The sequence below is a fragment of the Metopolophium dirhodum genome, chromosome 1, assembly GCF_019925205.1.
Source record: "Metopolophium dirhodum isolate CAU chromosome 1, ASM1992520v1, whole genome shotgun sequence".
NCBI classification, from domain to species: Eukaryota; Metazoa; Arthropoda; class Insecta; order Hemiptera; family Aphididae; genus Metopolophium; species Metopolophium dirhodum.
Window position 1 is genome coordinate 75,919,608 of NC_083560.1, and position 24,734 is coordinate 75,944,341.

At 29.3% G+C, this 24,734-nt stretch overlaps 2 protein-coding genes across 2 annotated transcripts; both read right to left on the minus strand.

Moving 5' to 3' along the window:
• Positions 1-5,131: 5,131 nt before the first annotated feature.
• LOC132941565 (uncharacterized) lies at positions 5,132-7,235 on the minus strand (the record flags this gene model as incomplete). The annotated part of the gene is made up of 2 exons (XM_061009675.1): positions 5,132-5,773; positions 6,977-7,235. Coding segments are annotated over 2 exons (813 nt in total), but the record flags the coding sequence as incomplete, so codon positions are not given.
• Positions 7,236-13,791: 6,556 nt separating this feature from the next.
• Positions 13,792-17,186, minus strand: LOC132936318 (uncharacterized). The gene is made up of 3 exons (XM_061003020.1): positions 17,029-17,186; positions 15,638-15,725; positions 13,792-14,433 (listed from the first exon to the last, which is right to left on the minus strand). Exons 1-3 carry the CDS (start codon positions 17,047-17,049, stop codon positions 13,880-13,882), a joined length of 663 nt encoding a protein of 220 aa, XP_060859003.1. The 5' UTR covers positions 17,050-17,186; the 3' UTR covers positions 13,792-13,879.
• Between the last annotated feature and the right edge of the window lie 7,548 nt (positions 17,187-24,734).

A 24,734-nucleotide genomic window follows, 5' to 3' on the forward strand; every position in this document is an offset into this window, starting at 1 on the left:
CAATTTATTAGGTATTATTAAAAACAATACAATTCAGTTGATCGACGAAATAGTCCCGGTTTTAATGTCAGCCATTCACCCATTACACAAAGAGACTGAATTGATATCTTTTCAATAAATATTTGAGTAATAGGTAATTAATACAATTTTTAACACCAGCATCTTTTCTAATAGAACTATATACAATTTTTTTCTTTTCATAGCTTATATTAGAATTTTTTAGTAGAAGATTTCCCACAAGTTTTTCTACCTTTAACAAACAAAAAAGTTTAGTGAAACGTAACATTATACATTTTTTTATGATTGTTTGAAATTTTTTTTATGATATTTGATATTCAGCGGTAAATTATCGAATTCCAATTGATCGATTTTTAATATTTTGTTGTAATTCAAAAACTAATATTTGTAGACATTTGAATTAATGTATTTCACTAAATACATGGTATTAGCATTTTTCATACATATAGTGAAATAATTTTCTTGAGCGTTAATTTAAAATTTTTCTTCGATATTCAACGGTTTTTAATTATTAAGTTTGATTGTTATTTGTTCATACATGATGCGTATTAACGTATGCTAGGATGATACACCGTCTCTGCTCAAAATCATTTTTCGTATGCAACGGTGTATCATTGAATTCAAATCTAACACGTCCATTTCAATGACGAGCTCGACAATATTAATATACAGTTTGTCCCACTAACTACTGGTCAACCTATTTTTTTTTTGTAGTTTTTCCCGAATATTTTAAAAAAGTGCTGAGAATTTTATTTATGACCCTCCTATAAGTAACCCAATTTGCTAAAAGAATACTTCTCAGAAGTTGATGATCAGAAAAATTTGTATACTAGAAAATTTGTCTCCCCAGGCACAAAAAAAACACACACATCATTGTAAAATCAATACATTTTTCGCAGTTTGCTCCGGTCAGAATCTAATATGAAGTATAATACAATATATATATATATATATTAAATTTTACAATTATGTATGAATTTATAATCGAAAAATGAGTGAACATTTTTTTATACCTATACTTAGTACAATATTTAGTCGACATTATCTCGCATTGCTGTTGTACAGTAGGTATAATTTTAAACTTATGTGTGCATAATATTATTATTCCAATCATTAACTTCACATCATGTGTGTCTTAAACCATTTTTTATATTTTATTTACAAGCTAGTACTTTTAGAACCTACTATTAGTATTTATATATTAAGCTTTTAACCGCTTATTTATCTTCGACAGTATAAATTGTAAATACGCGACCGATTACAAAACATAATCATATTCAAAAACATCAATCTAGCAGGCAACGATTATTGGAGTAGGAATACATATAATTATTATATTAACTTATAATCTATATATACGTCATATTATATACGTGAATGCAATGGGTATAATATAATAAACATTAAATAGTCGGTTTTAATTTTATAATAAATTGGAGCATGCACGATGAACTGTGAAAACAAACAATTATTCATGTAGACATTAAATCGATATACCTCAAGCGGTGTTTGTAAATACGACGTATAGGTACCAACAATATCCATCATAATATTATATTACTCGCTATCATAATAATTTATAGAAATCGAACACGGAACAGTATATTATGTTTAATAAATGTTATAATATATTGTAATATCATTAGCACATTTTTAACACGGCGTTTCTCGTCATTATAGTTTACGTTTTGCCTATGCATATATAGGTACGCCCGCCGTACGCACAATAGAATCATTTATTACAATATGATATTATATTATAGTGTAAACCATACAGACGACGTCATACGCAGGGCTTATCGGTAAAAAAAAAAGTTGGTACCTACAACAATAAATAATAATAATAATAATAATAATATAGTGATGAATGGCAGCAGTCCAACGTTCAGTGATCCTATTATATTATATTTTATGCGTAATCTTATAATTAAAATATAATGAACCTACTTATCCGATTCTCGTCGTTATATTATTATAGGTAGAAGATGGTTTATATTTTATATAATTATATTATATAAGTACAGGTAGACTAGGTAATAGGCATACAGTCAACAGTCGTTTCATTTATATATTCTTTATTTTGCCGATATGAATCATTGAAATAGTATACAACAGCCATCGCGTCTAAATAATATTATAATATATATTATATTATATATTATAGGTACGACGATCCATGTGCAGTACCGGTGAACTGTTTACCGTACGCACTGCAGTCCTCGGTATACTTAGGTGCCCATAATATTATTGTCATGTACTCATGTGTATAAATAGTTAATTATAAGATATGTGCCTCTTATACCTTCCAAAATAGTTCATTTTTATTTCCAAATAATGTATTGATCTCTAATAGGCTCTACCCTATTATAATACAGACTAAACTATAATACAATATAATATTATACACATTATACACTTAACGCTTTACAGGTACGGTTGCATCCAAAAACCGCACACTTATCGGTTCGGTTTAAGTAGGTATATATCAAAATGCCACATACGTGGTGTGGGTTGAAGACGTTAAAGCTACACAATAATTTTCATCTACAAACCTGCAGACGTATTACGAACGTCAATAACTATTTTAGTATTTTACCAAGTTAACCAAAAAGTTTGGTAGAAGCACTACATCTTGTTTAAAATAATTTTAATATTCTTATCCCACCCAAAATGAAAATATGACTCGTGTTTACAAAGCAGATGAAATTGATATTGTAACATGCAAAAAAAATGTATCGGATTCGAGATGATTACCTACTGAATATTGTGATGTGTACTTAGATGACGGTACATTATTTTAAATGTTTTTATTTAAATCAATGTACCTATAAATAATAAATATAGATTATTTACAGTTTTAAAATACTTATAACTCGCTTTAAAATTAAGGTATAATAAAAAGAATAAGAGGTTGCCTAGTTAACAATATTACCTTTACGTTTTATAAGAGGTCAATTTACTCTAATTTTTAAACTAACAGAGCCAAACGTGATCTGCTGAGCCTAAAATGTAGGTACTACCTATGTTACTTACTTGTAAAACGGAGATAACTACACATGTGGGTACCACATCCTCTCAAGAATAATATCTGCCATATACGTTTGACGATTTTGAACGATATCATATTATTATTATGTAGGTAAGTCCTAGGTATTTAGAAATTTAATATATGGAATGAAGCACACTAGCACATTGGTATCGGGAATTTTGGTGATTTTTGTACGATATGATTAATAAATCTTATCTCGTATTGGTGCGCAATCACTGAAACACCATATTATTATAAAACTAGACCGGAGGGCTAGTAATATTATAAAATAATCTTACTTATCAGCTATTGACGATTGTGACGATTGATCCACATATTATTGTACCTACATGTCAACACATTTACGCAGCTTGGAGTTCCGAATGACATTTTACAATTTGATTTTTTTTTTAATATAATTTATAGTGGAAGGATATATTAAATATTAAATTTTAATGAAATCGATGAGAGTGCTTTTATTGGAAATATCGAATTATTATTTTTTTTACTAGGTATAAAGGCTTAAACAGCTAGGTGATTATCCTACAATTATATTTATATTGACATTAATATTTAATTTGTATGGTTATTTAATTTCTTAGCTTAATTACGATGATTACATTTTGTTTTTAAATATTATTTAGGTACATATGTTTGCATGTTATATTAACTTATTTAATTTTAATTTTAGATAGATTCAATATCGATGGTTTTAAAAATATTGTATATTGAGTAGGTAGGACAGGTGTTGTGTTCCCCAGTGACATAGGTATGCAGGATTTTTCAATGAGGGGGGGGGGGGGGGGTTGGAAATGAATTACAATTTTATTTTATTTTGACAAGTCTAATAATTGCAAACGTTTAGGTGAGGTATTTGAAAATGTTTGTACAACTTTTCTATCAGAAAAAATGCTCTGATCATCAACTTCTATGGAGGTTTTTAGAAGCAAATTGGATCTATAGTTGATTCTTTAGGGATATCGAAATTAAAAATTCTCAGTACCTTCTATTTAAAATAATCAGAAAAATAAATAAATAAAAATGTGTTTAAAATGTTCGGTAAGCTTGGTTAGGTCTTTGCCAAACTATTTTTTTTTTTTGGAATCTATCCGTATATTTATTTATAAATAAATAAGTATAGGCAGGTATTTGAAATAGCTACAAGAATATTTAATAATGTGCCCACAGTTAAGGAATGTAGTAAAGCCCCGCACTACGGAGTTTAACCGGATTCGGGCACTACTGATTCAGCTCAGTTAGGTGCCGTAAATACGCACACATGTGGCTTAGTCGCACTAGAAACTGCGAGGAAATTGAGATGAAATGCATAAGTAGTATACCTATACGGCTATGCCATTCGTATTACGTATATAAGTATAGGTTATTATTTTTCATTGGTCATTGTTACGTTGGAAGAATTAAGCAAACAAATTATATATTATTGTAGTCACATTGTTTCTTTTTGAGTAGATTAAAATTATTATTATATTATTATGCCATTTTATGCTATACACTACCATTATTATTACTACTATATCAACTTATCTGTAAATGTTCAATTAAAAAAAAAAAAAATTGTCCACGTATAGCTATTTACTAATTATCATCAATTTGATCAAATTATCCATTTATCTTTTTGTTTATCTTATTTCTTAGTAGGTATGGAAGAGGTTGTTCACTTAAGTTATGAAAGCCTTACAACACTTATACTTACATTGAATATTATTCGTGTATTCGGATCTATGAACCTTTTAGGAGATTTACTGTCAAGTATATGAACTTGTATCCCTCCATAGCCAAAATTCTCAGGCTAGGATCAGACTTCCAATATTTTTTATAAGTAAACCATGTAGGAGAAATTCAATAAAAATGTATTATGTATGATTAAATACTTTTAGTACCCATATATGAAATTATATAGCTTGCGTATATAGGATATTTGAGGGGGATTTTTAAAATTTTGAGGAAGCGGTTTAAGTGTTTTTGAATACAAACATAAACCGTATAATACGTGCAATATTAATATAATATTTTAATATTGTACGTCAAAACCTGGAGAGAGAGGAAAAAAAACTAGAAAACCAATTGTTGAAAAATTAAGATCACAATTTTATTGTTAAAAGTCAAATGAAAAGACTACGGAAGGATGAGAATCATTGTTGTGTGAGAGTGTTCAGTAGTGGGATTCAGGCTTTTCGTATTTTCCGGGATAGTATTGGCCGTCGTCTTCATGGGCGGCATAAGCCGTTGCTGGGTACGCTGCTGGGACGGAGACCTTTTCGTATTTGCCGGGAAAGTATTGACCGTCATCTTCGTGGTGGCTCGGGTGTCCGATCACATAAGGTGCTGGGATGGAGGCCTTTTCGTATTTACCTGGATAGTATTGACCGTCGTCTTCGTGGGCGGCATAAGCCGTTGCTGGGTATGCTGCTGGGATGGGAGCCTTTTCGTATTTGCCGGGATAGTATTGGCCGTCGTCTTCGTGGGAGGCATAAGCTATTGCTGGGTACGCTGCTGGGATGGAAGCCTTTTCGTATTTGCCGGGATAGTATTGGCCATCGTCTTCGTGGGCGGCATAAGCCGTAGCTGGGTACGCTGGGTATGCTGCTGGGTACGCTGCCGGGTAGGCGGCTGGTACGTGGTATGCTCCTGCTACTGGGTATGTGGTGTAATCAGAGTATCCATACGAGAACGATCCTGGGGCTGAAGCAGAGTAACCCAAAACCGCTGTGGGAAAAAAATAATTGATTAATATCACTAGATTGGATTTACTTAGAAACCATTTCAAATTTAGACGAAATTTCATATAGGTACAGGGCTGGATTGAGCATGAGCTTAAGGCCCTGGGACACATTTTTTTAATATTCCATTATAAGGTAGGTAATATTCATACTATGAAGTCATCTTGGAAAAAAATGTTCATAGATTTTTAACGTTTATTATTTTGTTTACAGAACCCAAGACCCAACACAAAATACAACTTTTTGTGATTACTTAAGTATAAATGTTAACAAACTTGAGTATTTTATTAGGTTAGGTACAAGATAGGTATGATAGCTTTTCAAAGCTTTTGAGAACAAAAGTAATTTATAATTTTATTTAAAACAATATTGTATTCAACATCATTGTCAATTGTCAATAATGGCATAATAATGCTAAAGCGTTCGATCTGTTTTCTGTCATGGTAGACCTGTGGAACGCATGCACTTTTAACACGTTTTAAAACTGAAAATTAATGTTATCCAGTACAATTAACTAGGTAATAAGAAAAAATTCTTAAGGCCCCTTTTACACGATGACAGTTGTACTGTCGTGGTAGCATTACCGTGATAGTAAATGTTAACTATGTAAGCGTGACTAGATATTGTGATAGTACAGTCATACTACCACGATAGCTACTATCGAATTATTTATCACGATGACGGTTTCAAGACAGTTACTGCCGTGACATTAACTAGCACCATTTACTGTCACTTTAAGTATCTACCTACAACTATTATAAGATTTGGAAAAGAACTATCCAGCTATTTTTTTTAAGATAGGTAAACATTGTGAAAATATTGTACTACAATACTACCGGTACTATTTAAACGTTGGAATAAAATATAATAATATATACCATGGTGTTTATGGAACTTATCATAACTAATAAATCTACATAAAAAATTTGATATCTGAATACAAAATGAATTATTGATAAGTGATTCGCATTTTTGTTTTGTATATGACATTTTAATTTCGGATTACCATTATCCACAAATAGCTAAAAAGAAATAGCTCCCCCGATTGTTTTGCTCTATGTTGGGCTATAGGTGCGTGCCTACTTTGCCTGTACGTTTACCCAGGACTATATAAGTGTATAAGTACCTACTTAAAAAGTAAAGTGTGTTATCGTCTTATAATTTATATTATCGGTGTAGGTATACTCACGAGCTGGGGCAGCGGCGACGTAGGCGTGTTTCTTGGCTCTTACTCCTTCTTCGGCGACAACGGAGTATACGGCCAAGGCGATGAATATCTGTAAAGAGTAGGTTGTATAAGTAACAATAATAATATAGACCGTATTATAGTATATAGTGATAATAATAATTGCAAACAATTCGAATTTGATATCATGAGTAAAATACTGCAGTGCAGAATTTCGACCACGAATCACTATGCGATATGTATTTTGTAATTTATTATTATTTCATTTTACATTCTGAGTAAAGCGATGAATGTATTAATTTTATAATAATTATGACAATTATGTGTTTTGTGTTTTTTTCTGTCTGTCATAATTACATTTCGGGGCAGTTAAAATGCTACGATTTTCCACTTTGGGGGTGGTTTTTGATAGCAAATTTGATCTAGTTGGTAATTTGAGAGGGCAAAGGGTAAAAGTAAAAATAGCTGTAGTTTTCAAAATAAACGGAAAAACAAAAATATTGTATGAAATGGTAACGCTTATTTTACTTTGTGTTTAATTTTTTTAATTAATTACATCATAATATGGATAAATTTGTGATAATCACGCATAATAACAATGCCAAAATAATTACTTTTGTAATAATAAATACTAAATAGTACCTACCTAATAAAAAAGATATCAATTTTAATAATAATTAATAAATAATATAATTATATTGCATTGTTTAAAAATGTAATTTAATTTAAACTCTGTTCATATTTTTTCATCTTGCACTTCTGTCTACGTAAACCAATATTAAAATAAACAAAAAATATACTTGTATAATAAGATTTATTGCTTGTTATTTTTGTTATAAATTGTAAATTGTATATGCCGTGTAATTTCTAAGAAAATAACTCGCTTCCTTCAACTCAAGCTTCGCTTAAAGAAGGTAAACCAAATTATTTGTTCAGTATACTTGTACTTGCATTTATATTATATTTAATAAATGGTTTATTTAAAAAAAAAAAAAATAAGATAAGCATAAGCTGACGATGTTATTATTTCAATTTTACGAAAAATTATCTATATGTTTTAATCGTTTAAAAATATTATTCCAAGTGTAAAATAAGAATTTCTATTTAATGAATATTATTATTACACTAAGTGGATGCGACATATTAATAATATGTACCTAATTTTTTATAGTTATTTTATGTTCAAATTTGGACGAAATTACAAATAAAATAACCAAGAATAACAGTTTTAGTTATTTTGTTATAATTTTATAATATTAATTGAAATTACCGCCTACCATATTAATAATAAATAGGTAAAATATAAAATATCAACATTGACAAACCGTCTCCCCTCAGAATCGTTTTTTCATAATATACTTACAATGATATTATATTATTGAATTCAAATTTATTACCATCCATTTTAATATAGTGGCCCACTATTGTAACCTATACTGTAAAGCAGAGTGACATCTATACTTAACCACATTTTTTTTTTTAATTTCCAATTTTACCGAAATTGACGGTGTATAATAATATAGTTCAGTATAGCTACGCTATAACATAGCAATATAATTGATCAACTATTAATTTTAATTTCGTATGTGTTTTAAATATTATAGCCTGGTAATTAGTTCACTGCGTGGACAACATCTTGGTACGTCTCACACAATCAAATTTATAAACCCATGATTAAATAAACAACAATTTATTAGGTATTATTAAAAACAATACAATTCAGTTGATCGACGAAATAGTCCCGGTTTTAATGTCAGCCATTCACCCATTACACAAAGAGACTGAATTGATATCTTTTCAATAAATATTTGAGTAATAGGTAATTAATACAATTTTTAACACCAGCATCTTTTCTAATAGAACTATATACAATTTTTTTCTTTTCATAGCTTATATTAGAATTTTTTAGTAGAAGATTTCCCACAAGTTTTTCTACCTTTAACAAACAAAAAAGTTTAGTGAAACGTAACATTATACATTTTTTTATGATTGTTTGAAATTTTTTTTATGATATTTGATATTCAGCGGTAAATTATCGAATTCCAATTGATCGATTTTTAATATTTTGTTGTAATTCAAAAACTAATATTTGTAGACATTTGAATTAATGTATTTCACTAAATACATGGTATTAGCATTTTTCATACATATAGTGAAATAATTTTCTTGAGCGTTAATTTAAAATTTTTCTTCGATATTCAACGGTTTTTAATTATTAAGTTTGATTGTTATTTGTTCATACATGATGCGTATTAACGTATGCTAGGATGATACACCGTCTCTGCTCAAAATCATTTTTCGTATGCAACGGTGTATCATTGAATTCAAATCTAACACGTCCATTTCAATGACGAGCTCGACAATATTAATATACAGTTTGTCCCACTAACTACTGGTCAACCTATTTTTTTTTTGTAGTTTTTCCCGAATATTTTAAAAAAGTGCTGAGAATTTTATTTATGACCCTCCTATAAGTAACCCAATTTGCTAAAAGAATACTTCTCAGAAGTTGATGATCAGAAAAATTTGTATACTAGAAAATTTGTCTCCCCAGGCACAAAAAAAACACACACATCATTGTAAAATCAATACATTTTTCGCAGTTTGCTCCGGTCAGAATCTAATATGAAGTATAATACAATATATATATATATATATTAAATTTTACAATTATGTATGAATTTATAATCGAAAAATGAGTGAACATTTTTTTATACCTATACTTAGTACAATATTTAGTCGACATTATCTCGCATTGCTGTTGTACAGTAGGTATAATTTTAAACTTATGTGTGCATAATATTATTATTCCAATCATTAACTTCACATCATGTGTGTCTTAAACCATTTTTTATATTTTATTTACAAGCTAGTACTTTTAGAACCTACTATTAGTATTTATATATTAAGCTTTTAACCGCTTATTTATCTTCGACAGTATAAATTGTAAATACGCGACCGATTACAAAACATAATCATATTCAAAAACATCAATCTAGCAGGCAACGATTATTGGAGTAGGAATACATATAATTATTATATTAACTTATAATCTATATATACGTCATATTATATACGTGAATGCAATGGGTATAATATAATAAACATTAAATAGTCGGTTTTAATTTTATAATAAATTGGAGCATGCACGATGAACTGTGAAAACAAACAATTATTCATGTAGACATTAAATCGATATACCTCAAGCGGTGTTTGTAAATACGACGTATAGGTACCAACAATATCCATCATAATATTATATTACTCGCTATCATAATAATTTATAGAAATCGAACACGGAACAGTATATTATGTTTAATAAATGTTATAATATATTGTAATATCATTAGCACATTTTTAACACGGCGTTTCTCGTCATTATAGTTTACGTTTTGCCTATGCATATATAGGTACGCCCGCCGTACGCACAATAGAATCATTTATTACAATATGATATTATATTATAGTGTAAACCATACAGACGACGTCATACGCAGGGCTTATCGGTAAAAAAAAAAGTTGGTACCTACAACAATAAATAATAATAATAATAATAATAATATAGTGATGAATGGCAGCAGTCCAACGTTCAGTGATCCTATTATATTATATTTTATGCGTAATCTTATAATTAAAATATAATGAACCTACTTATCCGATTCTCGTCGTTATATTATTATAGGTAGAAGATGGTTTATATTTTATATAATTATATTATATAAGTACAGGTAGACTAGGTAATAGGCATACAGTCAACAGTCGTTTCATTTATATATTCTTTATTTTGCCGATATGAATCATTGAAATAGTATACAACAGCCATCGCGTCTAAATAATATTATAATATATATTATATTATATATTATAGGTACGACGATCCATGTGCAGTACCGGTGAACTGTTTACCGTACGCACTGCAGTCCTCGGTATACTTAGGTGCCCATAATATTATTGTCATGTACTCATGTGTATAAATAGTTAATTATAAGATATGTGCCTCTTATACCTTCCAAAATAGTTCATTTTTATTTCCAAATAATGTATTGATCTCTAATAGGCTCTACCCTATTATAATACAGACTAAACTATAATACAATATAATATTATACACATTATACACTTAACGCTTTACAGGTACGGTTGCATCCAAAAACCGCACACTTATCGGTTCGGTTTAAGTAGGTATATATCAAAATGCCACATACGTGGTGTGGGTTGAAGACGTTAAAGCTACACAATAATTTTCATCTACAAACCTGCAGACGTATTACGAACGTCAATAACTATTTTAGTATTTTACCAAGTTAACCAAAAAGTTTGGTAGAAGCACTACATCTTGTTTAAAATAATTTTAATATTCTTATCCCACCCAAAATGAAAATATGACTCGTGTTTACAAAGCAGATGAAATTGATATTGTAACATGCAAAAAAAATGTATCGGATTCGAGATGATTACCTACTGAATATTGTGATGTGTACTTAGATGACGGTACATTATTTTAAATGTTTTTATTTAAATCAATGTACCTATAAATAATAAATATAGATTATTTACAGTTTTAAAATACTTATAACTCGCTTTAAAATTAAGGTATAATAAAAAGAATAAGAGGTTGCCTAGTTAACAATATTACCTTTACGTTTTATAAGAGGTCAATTTACTCTAATTTTTAAACTAACAGAGCCAAACGTGATCTGCTGAGCCTAAAATGTAGGTACTACCTATGTTACTTACTTGTAAAACGGAGATAACTACACATGTGGGTACCACATCCTCTCAAGAATAATATCTGCCATATACGTTTGACGATTTTGAACGATATCATATTATTATTATGTAGGTAAGTCCTAGGTATTTAGAAATTTAATATATGGAATGAAGCACACTAGCACATTGGTATCGGGAATTTTGGTGATTTTTGTACGATATGATTAATAAATCTTATCTCGTATTGGTGCGCAATCACTGAAACACCATATTATTATAAAACTAGACCGGAGGGCTAGTAATATTATAAAATAATCTTACTTATCAGCTATTGACGATTGTGACGATTGATCCACATATTATTGTACCTACATGTCAACACATTTACGCAGCTTGGAGTTCCGAATGACATTTTACAATTTGATTTTTTTTTTAATATAATTTATAGTGGAAGGATATATTAAATATTAAATTTTAATGAAATCGATGAGAGTGCTTTTATTGGAAATATCGAATTATTATTTTTTTTACTAGGTATAAAGGCTTAAACAGCTAGGTGATTATCCTACAATTATATTTATATTGACATTAATATTTAATTTGTATGGTTATTTAATTTCTTAGCTTAATTACGATGATTACATTTTGTTTTTAAATATTATTTAGGTACATATGTTTGCATGTTATATTAACTTATTTAATTTTAATTTTAGATAGATTCAATATCGATGGTTTTAAAAATATTGTATATTGAGTAGGTAGGACAGGTGTTGTGTTCCCCAGTGACATAGGTATGCAGGATTTTTCAATGAGGGGGGGGGGGGGGGGTTGGAAATGAATTACAATTTTATTTTATTTTGACAAGTCTAATAATTGCAAACGTTTAGGTGAGGTATTTGAAAATGTTTGTACAACTTTTCTATCAGAAAAAATGCTCTGATCATCAACTTCTATGGAGGTTTTTAGAAGCAAATTGGATCTATAGTTGATTCTTTAGGGATATCGAAATTAAAAATTCTCAGTACCTTCTATTTAAAATAATCAGAAAAATAAATAAATAAAAATGTGTTTAAAATGTTCGGTAAGCTTGGTTAGGTCTTTGCCAAACTATTTTTTTTTTTTGGAATCTATCCGTATATTTATTTATAAATAAATAAGTATAGGCAGGTATTTGAAATAGCTACAAGAATATTTAATAATGTGCCCACAGTTAAGGAATGTAGTAAAGCCCCGCACTACGGAGTTTAACCGGATTCGGGCACTACTGATTCAGCTCAGTTAGGTGCCGTAAATACGCACACATGTGGCTTAGTCGCACTAGAAACTGCGAGGAAATTGAGATGAAATGCATAAGTAGTATACCTATACGGCTATGCCATTCGTATTACGTATATAAGTATAGGTTATTATTTTTCATTGGTCATTGTTACGTTGGAAGAATTAAGCAAACAAATTATATATTATTGTAGTCACATTGTTTCTTTTTGAGTAGATTAAAATTATTATTATATTATTATGCCATTTTATGCTATACACTACCATTATTATTACTACTATATCAACTTATCTGTAAATGTTCAATTAAAAAAAAAAAAAAATTGTCCACGTATAGCTATTTACTAATTATCATCAATTTGATCAAATTATCCATTTATCTTTTTGTTTATCTTATTTCTTAGTAGGTATGGAAGAGGTTGTTCACTTAAGTTATGAAAGCCTTACAACACTTATACTTACATTGAATATTATTCGTGTATTCGGATCTATGAACCTTTTAGGAGATTTACTGTCAAGTATATGAACTTGTATCCCTCCATAGCCAAAATTCTCAGGCTAGGATCAGACTTCCAATATTTTTTATAAGTAAACCATGTAGGAGAAATTCAATAAAAATGTATTATGTATGATTAAATACTTTTAGTACCCATATATGAAATTATATAGCTTGCGTATATAGGATATTTGAGGGGGATTTTTAAAATTTTGAGGAAGCGGTTTAAGTGTTTTTGAATACAAACATAAACCGTATAATACGTGCAATATTAATATAATATTTTAATATTGTACGTCAAAACCTGGAGAGAGAGGAAAAAAAACTAGAAAACCAATTGTTGAAAAATTAAGATCACAATTTTATTGTTAAAAGTCAAATGAAAAGACTACGGAAGGATGAGAATCATTGTTGTGTGAGAGTGTTCAGTAGTGGGATTCAGGCTTTTCGTATTTTCCGGGATAGTATTGGCCGTCGTCTTCATGGGCGGCATAAGCCGTTGCTGGGTACGCTGCTGGGACGGAGACCTTTTCGTATTTGCCGGGAAAGTATTGACCGTCATCTTCGTGGTGGCTCGGGTGTCCGATCACATAAGGTGCTGGGATGGAGGCCTTTTCGTATTTACCTGGATAGTATTGACCGTCGTCTTCGTGGGCGGCATAAGCCGTTGCTGGGTATGCTGCTGGGATGGGAGCCTTTTCGTATTTGCCGGGATAGTATTGGCCGTCGTCTTCGTGGGAGGCATAAGCTATTGCTGGGTACGCTGCTGGGATGGAAGCCTTTTCGTATTTGCCGGGATAGTATTGGCCATCGTCTTCGTGGGCGGCATAAGCCGTAGCTGGGTACGCTGGGTATGCTGCTGGGTACGCTGCCGGGTAGGCGGCTGGTACGTGGTATGCTCCTGCTACTGGGTATGTGGTGTAATCAGAGTATCCATACGAGAACGATCCTGGGGCTGAAGCAGAGTAACCCAAAACCGCTGTGGGAAAAAAATAATTGATTAATATCACTAGATTGGATTTACTTAGAAACCATTTCAAATTTAGACGAAATTTCATATAGGTACAGGGCTGGATTGAGCATGAGCTTAAGGCCCTGGGACACATTTTTTTAATATTCCATTATAAGGTAGGTAATATTCATACTATGAAGTCATCTTGGAAAAAAAATGTTCATAGATTTTTAACGTTTATTATTTTGTTTACAGAACCCAAGACCCAACACAAAATACAACTTTTTGTGATTACTTAAGTATAAATGTTAACAAACTTGAGTATTTTATTAGGTTAGGTACAAGATAGGTATGATAGCTTTTCAAAGCTTTTGAGAACAAAAGTAATTTATAATTTTATTTAAAACAATATTGTATTCAACATCATTGTCAATTGTCAATAATGGCATAATAATGCTAAAGCGTTCGATCTGTTTTCTGTCATGGTAGACCTGTGGAACGCATGCACTTTTAACACGTTTTAAAACTGAAAATTAATGTTATCCAGTACAATTAACTAGGTAATAAGAAAAAATTCTTAAGGCCCCTTTTACACGATGACAGTTGTACTGTCGTGGTAGCATTACCGTGATAGTAAATGTTAACTATGTAAGCGTGACTAGATATTGTGATAGTACAGTCATACTACCACGATAGCTACTATCGAATTATTTATCACGATGACGGTTTCAAGACAGTTACTGCCGTGACATTAACTAGCACCATTTACTGTCACTTTAAGTATCTACCTACAACTATTATAAGATTTGGAAAAGAACTATCCAGCTATTTTTTTTAAGATAGGTAAACATTGTGAAAATATTGTACTACAATACTACCGGTACTATTTAAACGTTGGAATAAAATATAATAATATATACCATGGTGTTTATGGAACTTATCATAACTAATAAATCTACATAAAAAATTTGATATCTGAATACAAAATGAATTATTGATAAGTGATTCGCATTTTTGTTTTGTATATGACATTTTAATTTCGGATTACCATTATCCACAAATAGCTAAAAAGAAATAGCTCCCCCGATTGTTTTGCTCTATGTTGGGCTATAGGTGCGTGCCTACTTTGCCTGTACGTTTACCCAGGACTATATAAGTGTATAAGTACCTACTTAAAAAGTAAAGTGTGTTATCGTCTTATAATTTATATTATCGGTGTAGGTATACTCACGAGCTGGGGCAGCGGCGACGTAGGCGTGTTTCTTGGCTCTTACTCCTTCTTCGGCGACAACGGAGTATACGGCCAAGGCGATGAATATCTGTAAAGAGTAGGTTGTATAAGTAACAATAATAATATAGACCGTATTATAGTATATAGTGATAATAATAATTGCAAACAATTCGAATTTGATATCATGAGTAAAATACTGCAGTGCAGAATTTCGACCACGAATCACTATGCGATATGTATTTTGTAATTTATTATTATTTCATTTTACATTCTGAGTAAAGCGATGAATGTATTAATTTTATAATAATTATGACAATTATGTGTTTTGTGTTTTTTTCTGTCTGTCATAATTACATTTCGGGGCAGTTAAAATGCTACGATTTTCCACTTTGGGGGTGGTTTTTGATAGCAAATTTGATCTAGTTGGTAATTTGAGAGGGCAAAGGGTAAAAGTAAAAATAGCTGTAGTTTTCAAAATAAACGGAAAAACAAAAATATTGTATGAAATGGTAACGCTTATTTTACTTTGTGTTTAATTTTTTTAATTAATTACATCATAATATGGATAAATTTGTGATAATCACGCATAATAACAATGCCAAAATAATTACTTTTGTAATAATAAATACTAAATAGTACCTACCTAATAAAAAAGATATCAATTTTAATAATAATTAATAAATAATATAATTATATTGCATTGTTTAAAAATGTAATTTAATTTAAACTCTGTTCATATTTTTTCATCTTGCACTTCTGTCTACGTAAACCAATATTAAAATAAACAAAAAATATACTTGTATAATAAGATTTATTGCTTGTTATTTTTGTTATAAATTGTAAATTGTATATGCCGTGTAATTTCTAAGAAAATAACTCGCTTCCTTCAACTCAAGCTTCGCTTAAAGAAGGTAAACCAAATTATTTGTTCAGTATACTTGTACTTGCATTTATATTATATTTAATAAATGGTTTATTTAAAAAAAAAAAAATAAGATAAGCATAAGCTGACGATGTTATTATTTCAATTTTACGAAAAATTATCTATATGTTTTAATCGTTTAAAAATATTATTCCAAGTGTAAAATAAGAATTTCTATTTAATGAATATTATTATTACACTAAGTGGATGCGACATATTAATAATATGTACCTAATATTGTTTCAATGTTTCGGGAGTCAAGATCTTTTGAAAAAATATTTCATCGGCGTATAGCTGAAGCGAGAATATTTTACATTCATATTATAAGAATCAATATAAAACCATGAAGTCGTGCATAATAATTAATAATATATTCTGTAAAGCCACAAAAAAAAAAAAAAATAATAATTTAACGGCCGTACAAGTGCAGACACATGCGCCGTGATATTGTATTCTTAAAGTCACTCACCAGATACTTGAAAGAAGCCATTTCGTGTTTGATATGATTTCTTCTTGCGTTGTCTATATGTACAACGAATCTGCAAACTTCAACCTGTGGTCGTTGTGTATACTTGATGTATGTAGAGATGTAGTGCGGTGCCGATGACTGGTACCGTGGTCCTTATATATTTACAGTCGACGGTACCCATATCTTACTGTCCTAGGGTGGGTGTTCCGGCGTCTACGTATAGCTAGGGCGTTGCCCGTTCGAAAGGACGAAATCCGGATCGCGCATACATTATAATAGGTATTAATATATTATTAAACACATTATACCGGGTGGAGAGTGCTCAACACAGGTAAGCGGTCAGTCGAGGTGACGGTGACCTTGGACGTTGACCGTGTGGAATGAGCAATGCACCCGTTCGCGCACTTAAAAAATATGTAATAATTTATATAAATTATAAGCAATGAAATGAGATAATAACAATAATTATAAAATGCACAGACTCAAAATTAGGCGTTGCCGGACATGCCGTATACTTAACACGTGGACATTACACACAAATTTTATGAGTTTGAACATTTAATGAAATATTTTAACATTTAAATATTTCATTAAAATTGTATTGTTTGTTTTTTTGTTTAATAAGTTGAATTTTTGTCATTGGTGATTTTTTTAATTAATATTGCGATAAAAGTAGGTAGGTACTTATTTAAAATGTTTCATACATAGGTAACAAAAAGGTATATTTTATAAAAATGATACCTAAAAGGTATCTACAATATAATAAAATAAAAATCAATAATACTTAATAAAATAAGTTTTTTAAACTATCAAGATTTCGATTTGTCGGGCTTTTGACCAGTCGGGATTATAATTTTCGGGATTTTGAACGCCTCCCAGTCTAATCGTATATGGACAATCACTTTTTAACTAGAACATAATACATTAATCATTACATCATAATATAATAAATAATACATTGATAGGTTTGATCGACTTTTTACTGTTGTATTTCTCAATATTCAAAAATAAAGTCATAGAAATTGACTCTTGATAATTTTATAGTTAACATTTTATGACAATCATATTATATTTGAATAATTAAAAGAATATTACAAAAAAATAAACTATTTAGCCATATTATGAAAAACCTAACCTTGGCGTCACCATTTTGCTCCACGTTTATCTATATTATTTTCATCTTTTGCGGACTGACTGTATTTTTGGCAACCTTTTTGTTTGCAAGGTAGGTAAAACTTTTTCGATCTTTTACATATCCGTTTCATATAATTTATACAATATACAGCCACAAAATCACACTAAGCCCGCAATGGGTATCATATCAGAGCTGGACAAAATCCTTAAAAAGTTGATTTTTAATATCCAAATACAAAATCATTGCATTCAACAAAAAAAATATTTTTAATATCCAAAAACGTCAAATTAATGATTTAAAAATCCGAATATTCAAAATCATTAGGTGTCTTCACCTCTAAAAATTATACAATTTGGATTATTTATCAAAAAAAAAAAATTTTTTTTAGTCATTTTAATCAATCAAATTTTTTATTACCTATATTTATTCTTCTTATTAATTAATGTACCTACCATTTTTTTTTTTTTTTTGAGAAGGGATTCAAATGTGTTAATATTATAATAATTAAATTAATATAAATAGGCTGTTGTACAAATATATTTAGAATATAACTAGAAATTCTAGTCTAGAATAGCTATTGAATAGCATTGTAATGACTATTGTTTTTAAAGTTTATTTTGAATTACAACTACGAATTAAAGGGATCCCACTAAATTCAAAAGATGCTAATTAAAAAAAAAATAGGATCTTTTGATTTATTCTACCCAGGATAAATTGCTAGTATTAAAATTGGTGGTGTTATAAAATTCGTATATGTATAAATGGACTATAAATACTACAACAACAACAAAAATAAAATGTTGGGAATCCACTTTGAATATTTTTTCAATTTGAATTGTTCACTATCAACCTTCTACCTTCATACTATATATTGATTGGTTTAACATTTTAGATTGTGAGCGGAGCGATGAATGTATTTATTTTACCATGATATGTGTTTTTTTTAAAAATTTTTTTTATGTCTGTGTACACGATAAGTAGATAGTCGAAATAATGCTTCAAATTTCAACTTCAGCATCTTGTTTAATGGGAAATCAGAGGCTGTACTTGCCCACCTTTTTTTTCTATTAAGTTCTTATACTAAGTTTGAGTGTAAATTAAAAATAATAATTTAATAAAATTGTATCTAACAATTACGACAAAAGTTACCGTTCGTTAATTTTTCCACTAATAAGCGATTGTATAATATTATATATGTTACAATTTGGTTTATTAAAATACTGATTTAATTTGAATGAAGTTAATTTATATCTATATCTTAAAACTATTACCACAGGGTTACCATATACCTTGGCTGTGTTGTTGATAACAAATTAGAAGCATGTTTACAATTTACATTCTATACTTCTATAATAGGTAGGTAATACGAAAACTCAAAATATAATTGTTGAATTTGAGTTCGAGTTCGACTTAAAATGATTCTTGAATCGGTTCGGTTCGGTCCGGGTTAGAAAAAATAATTTAAAGTTCGGTTTAATTTAAAATCATAGTTTGACTAGAGGAAACATATGATTAATTATTATTAAAAAATTAAATAAGTTCATAATAATATTATGTATTTATGTAGATTTAGATATAACGAGTTTAATAATGTAAGTAAATGGCATATGTATGTAATTATAAGTAATTATGTATTTATAATAAATAATAATTGGTGGATTGTTGTATACTTGCATCTAAATATAATATATAATAACAAAAATTAAAATAATACTTCTCTATCTGAAATAATTTATAAAAGTTAATTGACTTATTAAGAAAGACCCAAATTAAGAAAAAGTACAAAAAGTATTGTATGCACTTGGTGTACCTGAAACTCAGGTCTGCACTCGCCTATGTACATCTGTATACCATGGTTTAAAATATTATAGTATAATATATTATATATATATGGGTACGTAAATATATATTATACTATATATAGTCAGTCTTGTAAAGGTACCAACATGAATAAAAGTATTCGAATACTTTTAAGTACCTACCTACTCAAATGACGAATACGAATGTTAAATACTTCGTTTTACTAGGTACCAACTTTTCAATTTAAGTATCTGTATCCCTGAATCTCTCTAACTGTACTTGAAAGTTGAAGGTACTTGTAAAAAGTATTTTTTACAATTATGAATTTATTAGTAGGTATCATTAATAATAGTCCAAGGACTATTATTATTATTTACACCTCTGGCTAAATTATATACTTTTATATATCATAATATTATATGTATTATGCATACAATATTTACGTATATATACTTACTAGTCATCTATATCAAAATTACAATATTATTTATTTTGGTCCGAGTTTGGTAAATTCGGCTTTCTTGGCACTAAATTAATAACAATTAATTTGTATCCTTTTGGAAATCTTAACGGCTTAACTTATCATTTTCATTTATTTTCCATACTTTCACCTTTCATATTTGCACACTATTGTAATAATAAAAAAATTCAAAAACATACTTTTTTATATAAAACGTGGTTTTTACAAGCATATTTAGTCATTTTTGGTGTATAATATATTATTAGATAGATAGTGCATATAAATCTAAACCCTACATATTATAGTTTATAACTATAGGCGCAATTTCAGTTTTTGACTTGTATAGGAATTTTACATATTTGATTGAAACAGAACCGTGAGTGGCTCTACCCCACTGGTGTAGCTAGATGACAAAGGACCCCTAGGCAGTAAATAAACTAGCCCCTCCCCCTTAACGAATATTATCTTTGTAAAAATTCAAAATAAACATGTAATATTTTGGGGGCCCAAGGCACTGTCCAACTTTTACTTGTGATAGCTACGTCACTGTTCTCCACCCACACCCCTGTCGATTCAAATACCTTTAAAATACATTACCTACCTACTAAATAGTAGATTTATCTATATTTATAATTTTTTTTCTCACCCACATTCCTACATATTTTAACATAATATTATAATTATAGTATTATACATCTACTTACCTGTTACTAAAATGAAAAATATTTTTACTAAAACAAATTACAACATTTAGGGTATATAGTATATTTGAAATCGCAAATGTATAAAAAAAAAACACTTTATACTATCAACTATATTCTAGATGGATCTAAATGTTATTATAGTAATTTATTGCTAATTTGTAATACTATTATTAAACCAATATTATTATATTCTGTGGATGGATCCGATAATCGATATCTACTATGAAAAATACGGTAAATAACTTAGGGGCGTATCGGAGCCGGTGCGTTTTTTAGTACAAAAACATGTCTTACAGGAAAAACTCTCACACCTGTAAATTAGTCAGATTTCGTTAATTTTTTTTTTTTATTTAAAAGAAGAAAACATTTTGCAAGTCATATCAAAGCCCGATTTTCAAAACTATAGACACAGCGAAAACATTTTGCATTGACAACAATTAAAAACGAATTAATTAAGATTAAAATTTGTAAAGGTAGCTAAAGATTGAAAATTTAAAAAAAGGTTCATTACCTACTTCATATTGTAACCGACATTTTTAAAAAATATATAAGCGCAGTTTTTTATTATAGTTATTTTAAGTTCAAATTTCGACGTATTTAGATATTTAAATGAAGAATAACGATTTCAGTTTTGTGTTGTAATTTAAAAATATTTTTCGTGGGTACTTGAAACTTCTAAAGTATATATATATTTATGCTTTTATTGAGTAAGGTTTCAACATCTATGATCATTAGCTATTGGCCTGAAGGTTATTTAGTAGATTTTTTAACTGTGGGGTATGGACGGTATGGTACGGTTGGTTAGAATACGTGTATATGTGACGAGGATTTGTTACTAAAACCAGGGTGGTCACCCATCCGGGAACTAGCGACATTGGTTGATGTTTGATCTAAGAACACGTTTCTAACTGAGGCTGCCCACCGTGCCACACCAAGCCACTATAGTAGTTTATAAAGTATATCATTAGGTATAGGTACATATATACATATTATACAAATATGATATTATGCAAATTATATTAATTCAACTTATAGGTACCGGCTTCCGTATTAATAACAACAATATAAATATTGTATAAAATATAGTATAAAATATCCTTAGTTGACAAACCGTCTCCACTCAGAATACATTTTTCGTATACCTACAATGATATCATTTTATCATCGAATTCAAATTTAACACCATCCATATTACATAATAATACATTGAAATACGCCGCCCACTTACTCGACTTTTTTTTGTATCTGTTCAATATACCATAGCAAGCATTTTTTCAGTCTACTTTCAATCCAAGCACTTCCTTTGTTCGGTCATAGCGATCCATAGCGATCGGTCGCAAATTAATAAAAAATAATAATACGAGCCGGGCGTTCCACTCTGGATCGTTGTATTTTAAAACTTTAGTCTACCGACAGCAACTGCGTCAGTGGGTTGTCAATCGCCAAGCCTAGAAGTGCAACAAATGTGACCAACTTAAAAAAGAATAAATAATTCACCAAGTAAAAAAAAAATTCAAGTCGTTAGGTACCAAATTTTAAAGTTTAATTTATTTAGTAAAAAAATAACAAATTATTCTAATTGCCGTATATTTGATTTGATTAAAATAACAATCGCCGTTCAGCCCAAACGTCAATCATATAAAAAATAAATGTTAAATAAAAATTTAGTACCATGAACAGACTTGCCTATTTTTATTATTCAATATTTTTACTAGAACGTATTAAAATGTATTTATTTCATTAATATTTTTATTATATTTAGTACTTTTCTTTTAAATTTTCAATCCTTAGCTATAAAAGTTGAACATTTTATAAATTTTTAACTACAAAATAATTATTAAATTTTAAATATGATAATTTTTGTCAACATTTGAACTTTAACTAAATGCTTATATATAAAAAAAAATTGTGCTTAGGTATGTATTTTTAATATTTTTCAACTGCTATTGTAACAATATATCAGGAGCTTTGCATTACATTTTCACGTTTTTTTACCCAACAAATAAAATTTTATTGATATTTATGGAAAAAAAAACTAAAAAAATTGAAAACTAACAATGTCCGTAAACTGCTTAAAAAGAGTCAAATTATTTTCAAAATTTTATCGTGTATAGAAAATGCTAATATAAACATTCAGTGAAATTTTCAAGTATCTACGGTCATTTGTTATAAGAGTTGCACCAAAAACCAAAATCGATTTTCTGGAAAACAGATTTTGCGTAAAAATTCCGGTTTTTCCTTAATTTTTCTTTTGTTTTTCACGTCGCTTTTGAAAACTACTGGGAAATATTTACTTTTAACCCTTCCCCCCCCCCCCCAAGTACCACCTAGATTCACTTTCCTATTAGAAAAGATACTGTTGAAGAAAATCTAAGCATTTTACTGTCCTAAAAGGTAATGAAAAACACAAAAATAAAAAAAAACACGCATCATTGTTAAATCAATCGCTCCGCTCAGAATCTAAAGTGTCTTATTAGGGCCGCCTCTAGACAAAATTTATACACAAGCAAAATCCAAATTTGCCGCCCTTTCGTTTTAAATCTCTCTATTTACCCCTTGTCTCATTAACCGTAATATCCTCAAACATATTCATGTCCACTTCAAACTTGGCACTAGCTGGTTACTGACTATAAGTTTTAAGTTATAATTCACTAAATCATTTTTCATTCAACTATAAAGGAGAAGAATTTTTTTTTTTAATATATTTAAATAGTTCAAATTTTTGTTGACATAAACTTACTTAAAATAATACTTTTTCTTTACAACATTTTTATTTGTTACCTACCTATATCATTTCAATTTTTCTGGCTTTTAATGCTGCAAACTCTTGTATTATTTCTTCCATGTCCAATTTGTTTCATACAACCTTTTCAATTGATAGAGTTGACAGACCAACTAAACAAATGTGACATATTTGAGACCTCAATAGTAGGTACCTAGTTTCAGTGCCGGCACTAGGGGAGGACAAATGGGACATATGTCCAGGGACCCGCGCTTGTTAAAGGGCCCCGCGATTTTTAATTAATTTTTAAGATGATAATATTAATACCGCGAAACACATTGACATTTTATACTAAAAAATTATAAATCTATACATTTATTGTTATATACTACACATGTATAATATTAATATTATTTCTATCATCAGTTATTTGGAAAATTATATCTAAATTTAGCCATAGTACAAAGTAAATCGTTATCGATACGACGAAGGAGTAATATTTTGAGGATACTCGAGGATTGTAGGAGTATACTATAATTAATAATATAAATATTTATTATCTTTATAGTTATTGTTTTTTCTGTTCTTTGTTTGGAAAAGCTTTCCGCGTATTGTCGTATGACCGTATTATAGAAGGGGCAAGAGGTAACATTATAGGTATTCATTAACATTTATTTGATTATCTAATATTATATGTTCAACATTTAAATATTTGACTGCAATCCGCTTTGCACCTTACAGTATTTTTCAACAATTTCTGCATAATATCATAAAATTAAGTTTTCATTTTATGAAATTATTATTACAATTTAGTTTAGGTACAGTATAATGTATTAAATAATATGTACCGTAATTGTGGGTGAATAGAAACAGGTTTACACCTTT

What these genes read in the sequence shown, in the direction of transcription:
- LOC132936318 (XM_061003020.1), bottom strand. Translation starts at nt 17,049, where the DNA reads ATGGCTTCTTTCAAGTATCTG. An exon ending in TGGCTTCTTTCAAGTATCTG is followed by an intron (nt 15,726 to 17,028) that starts GTGAGTGACTTT and finishes TACTCTTTACAG; the next exon opens with ATATTCATCGCCTTGGCCGT. An exon ending in CGTCGCCGCTGCCCCAGCTC is followed by an intron (nt 14,434 to 15,637) that starts GTGAGTATACCT and finishes TTTTTCCCACAG; the next exon opens with CGGTTTTGGGTTACTCTGCT.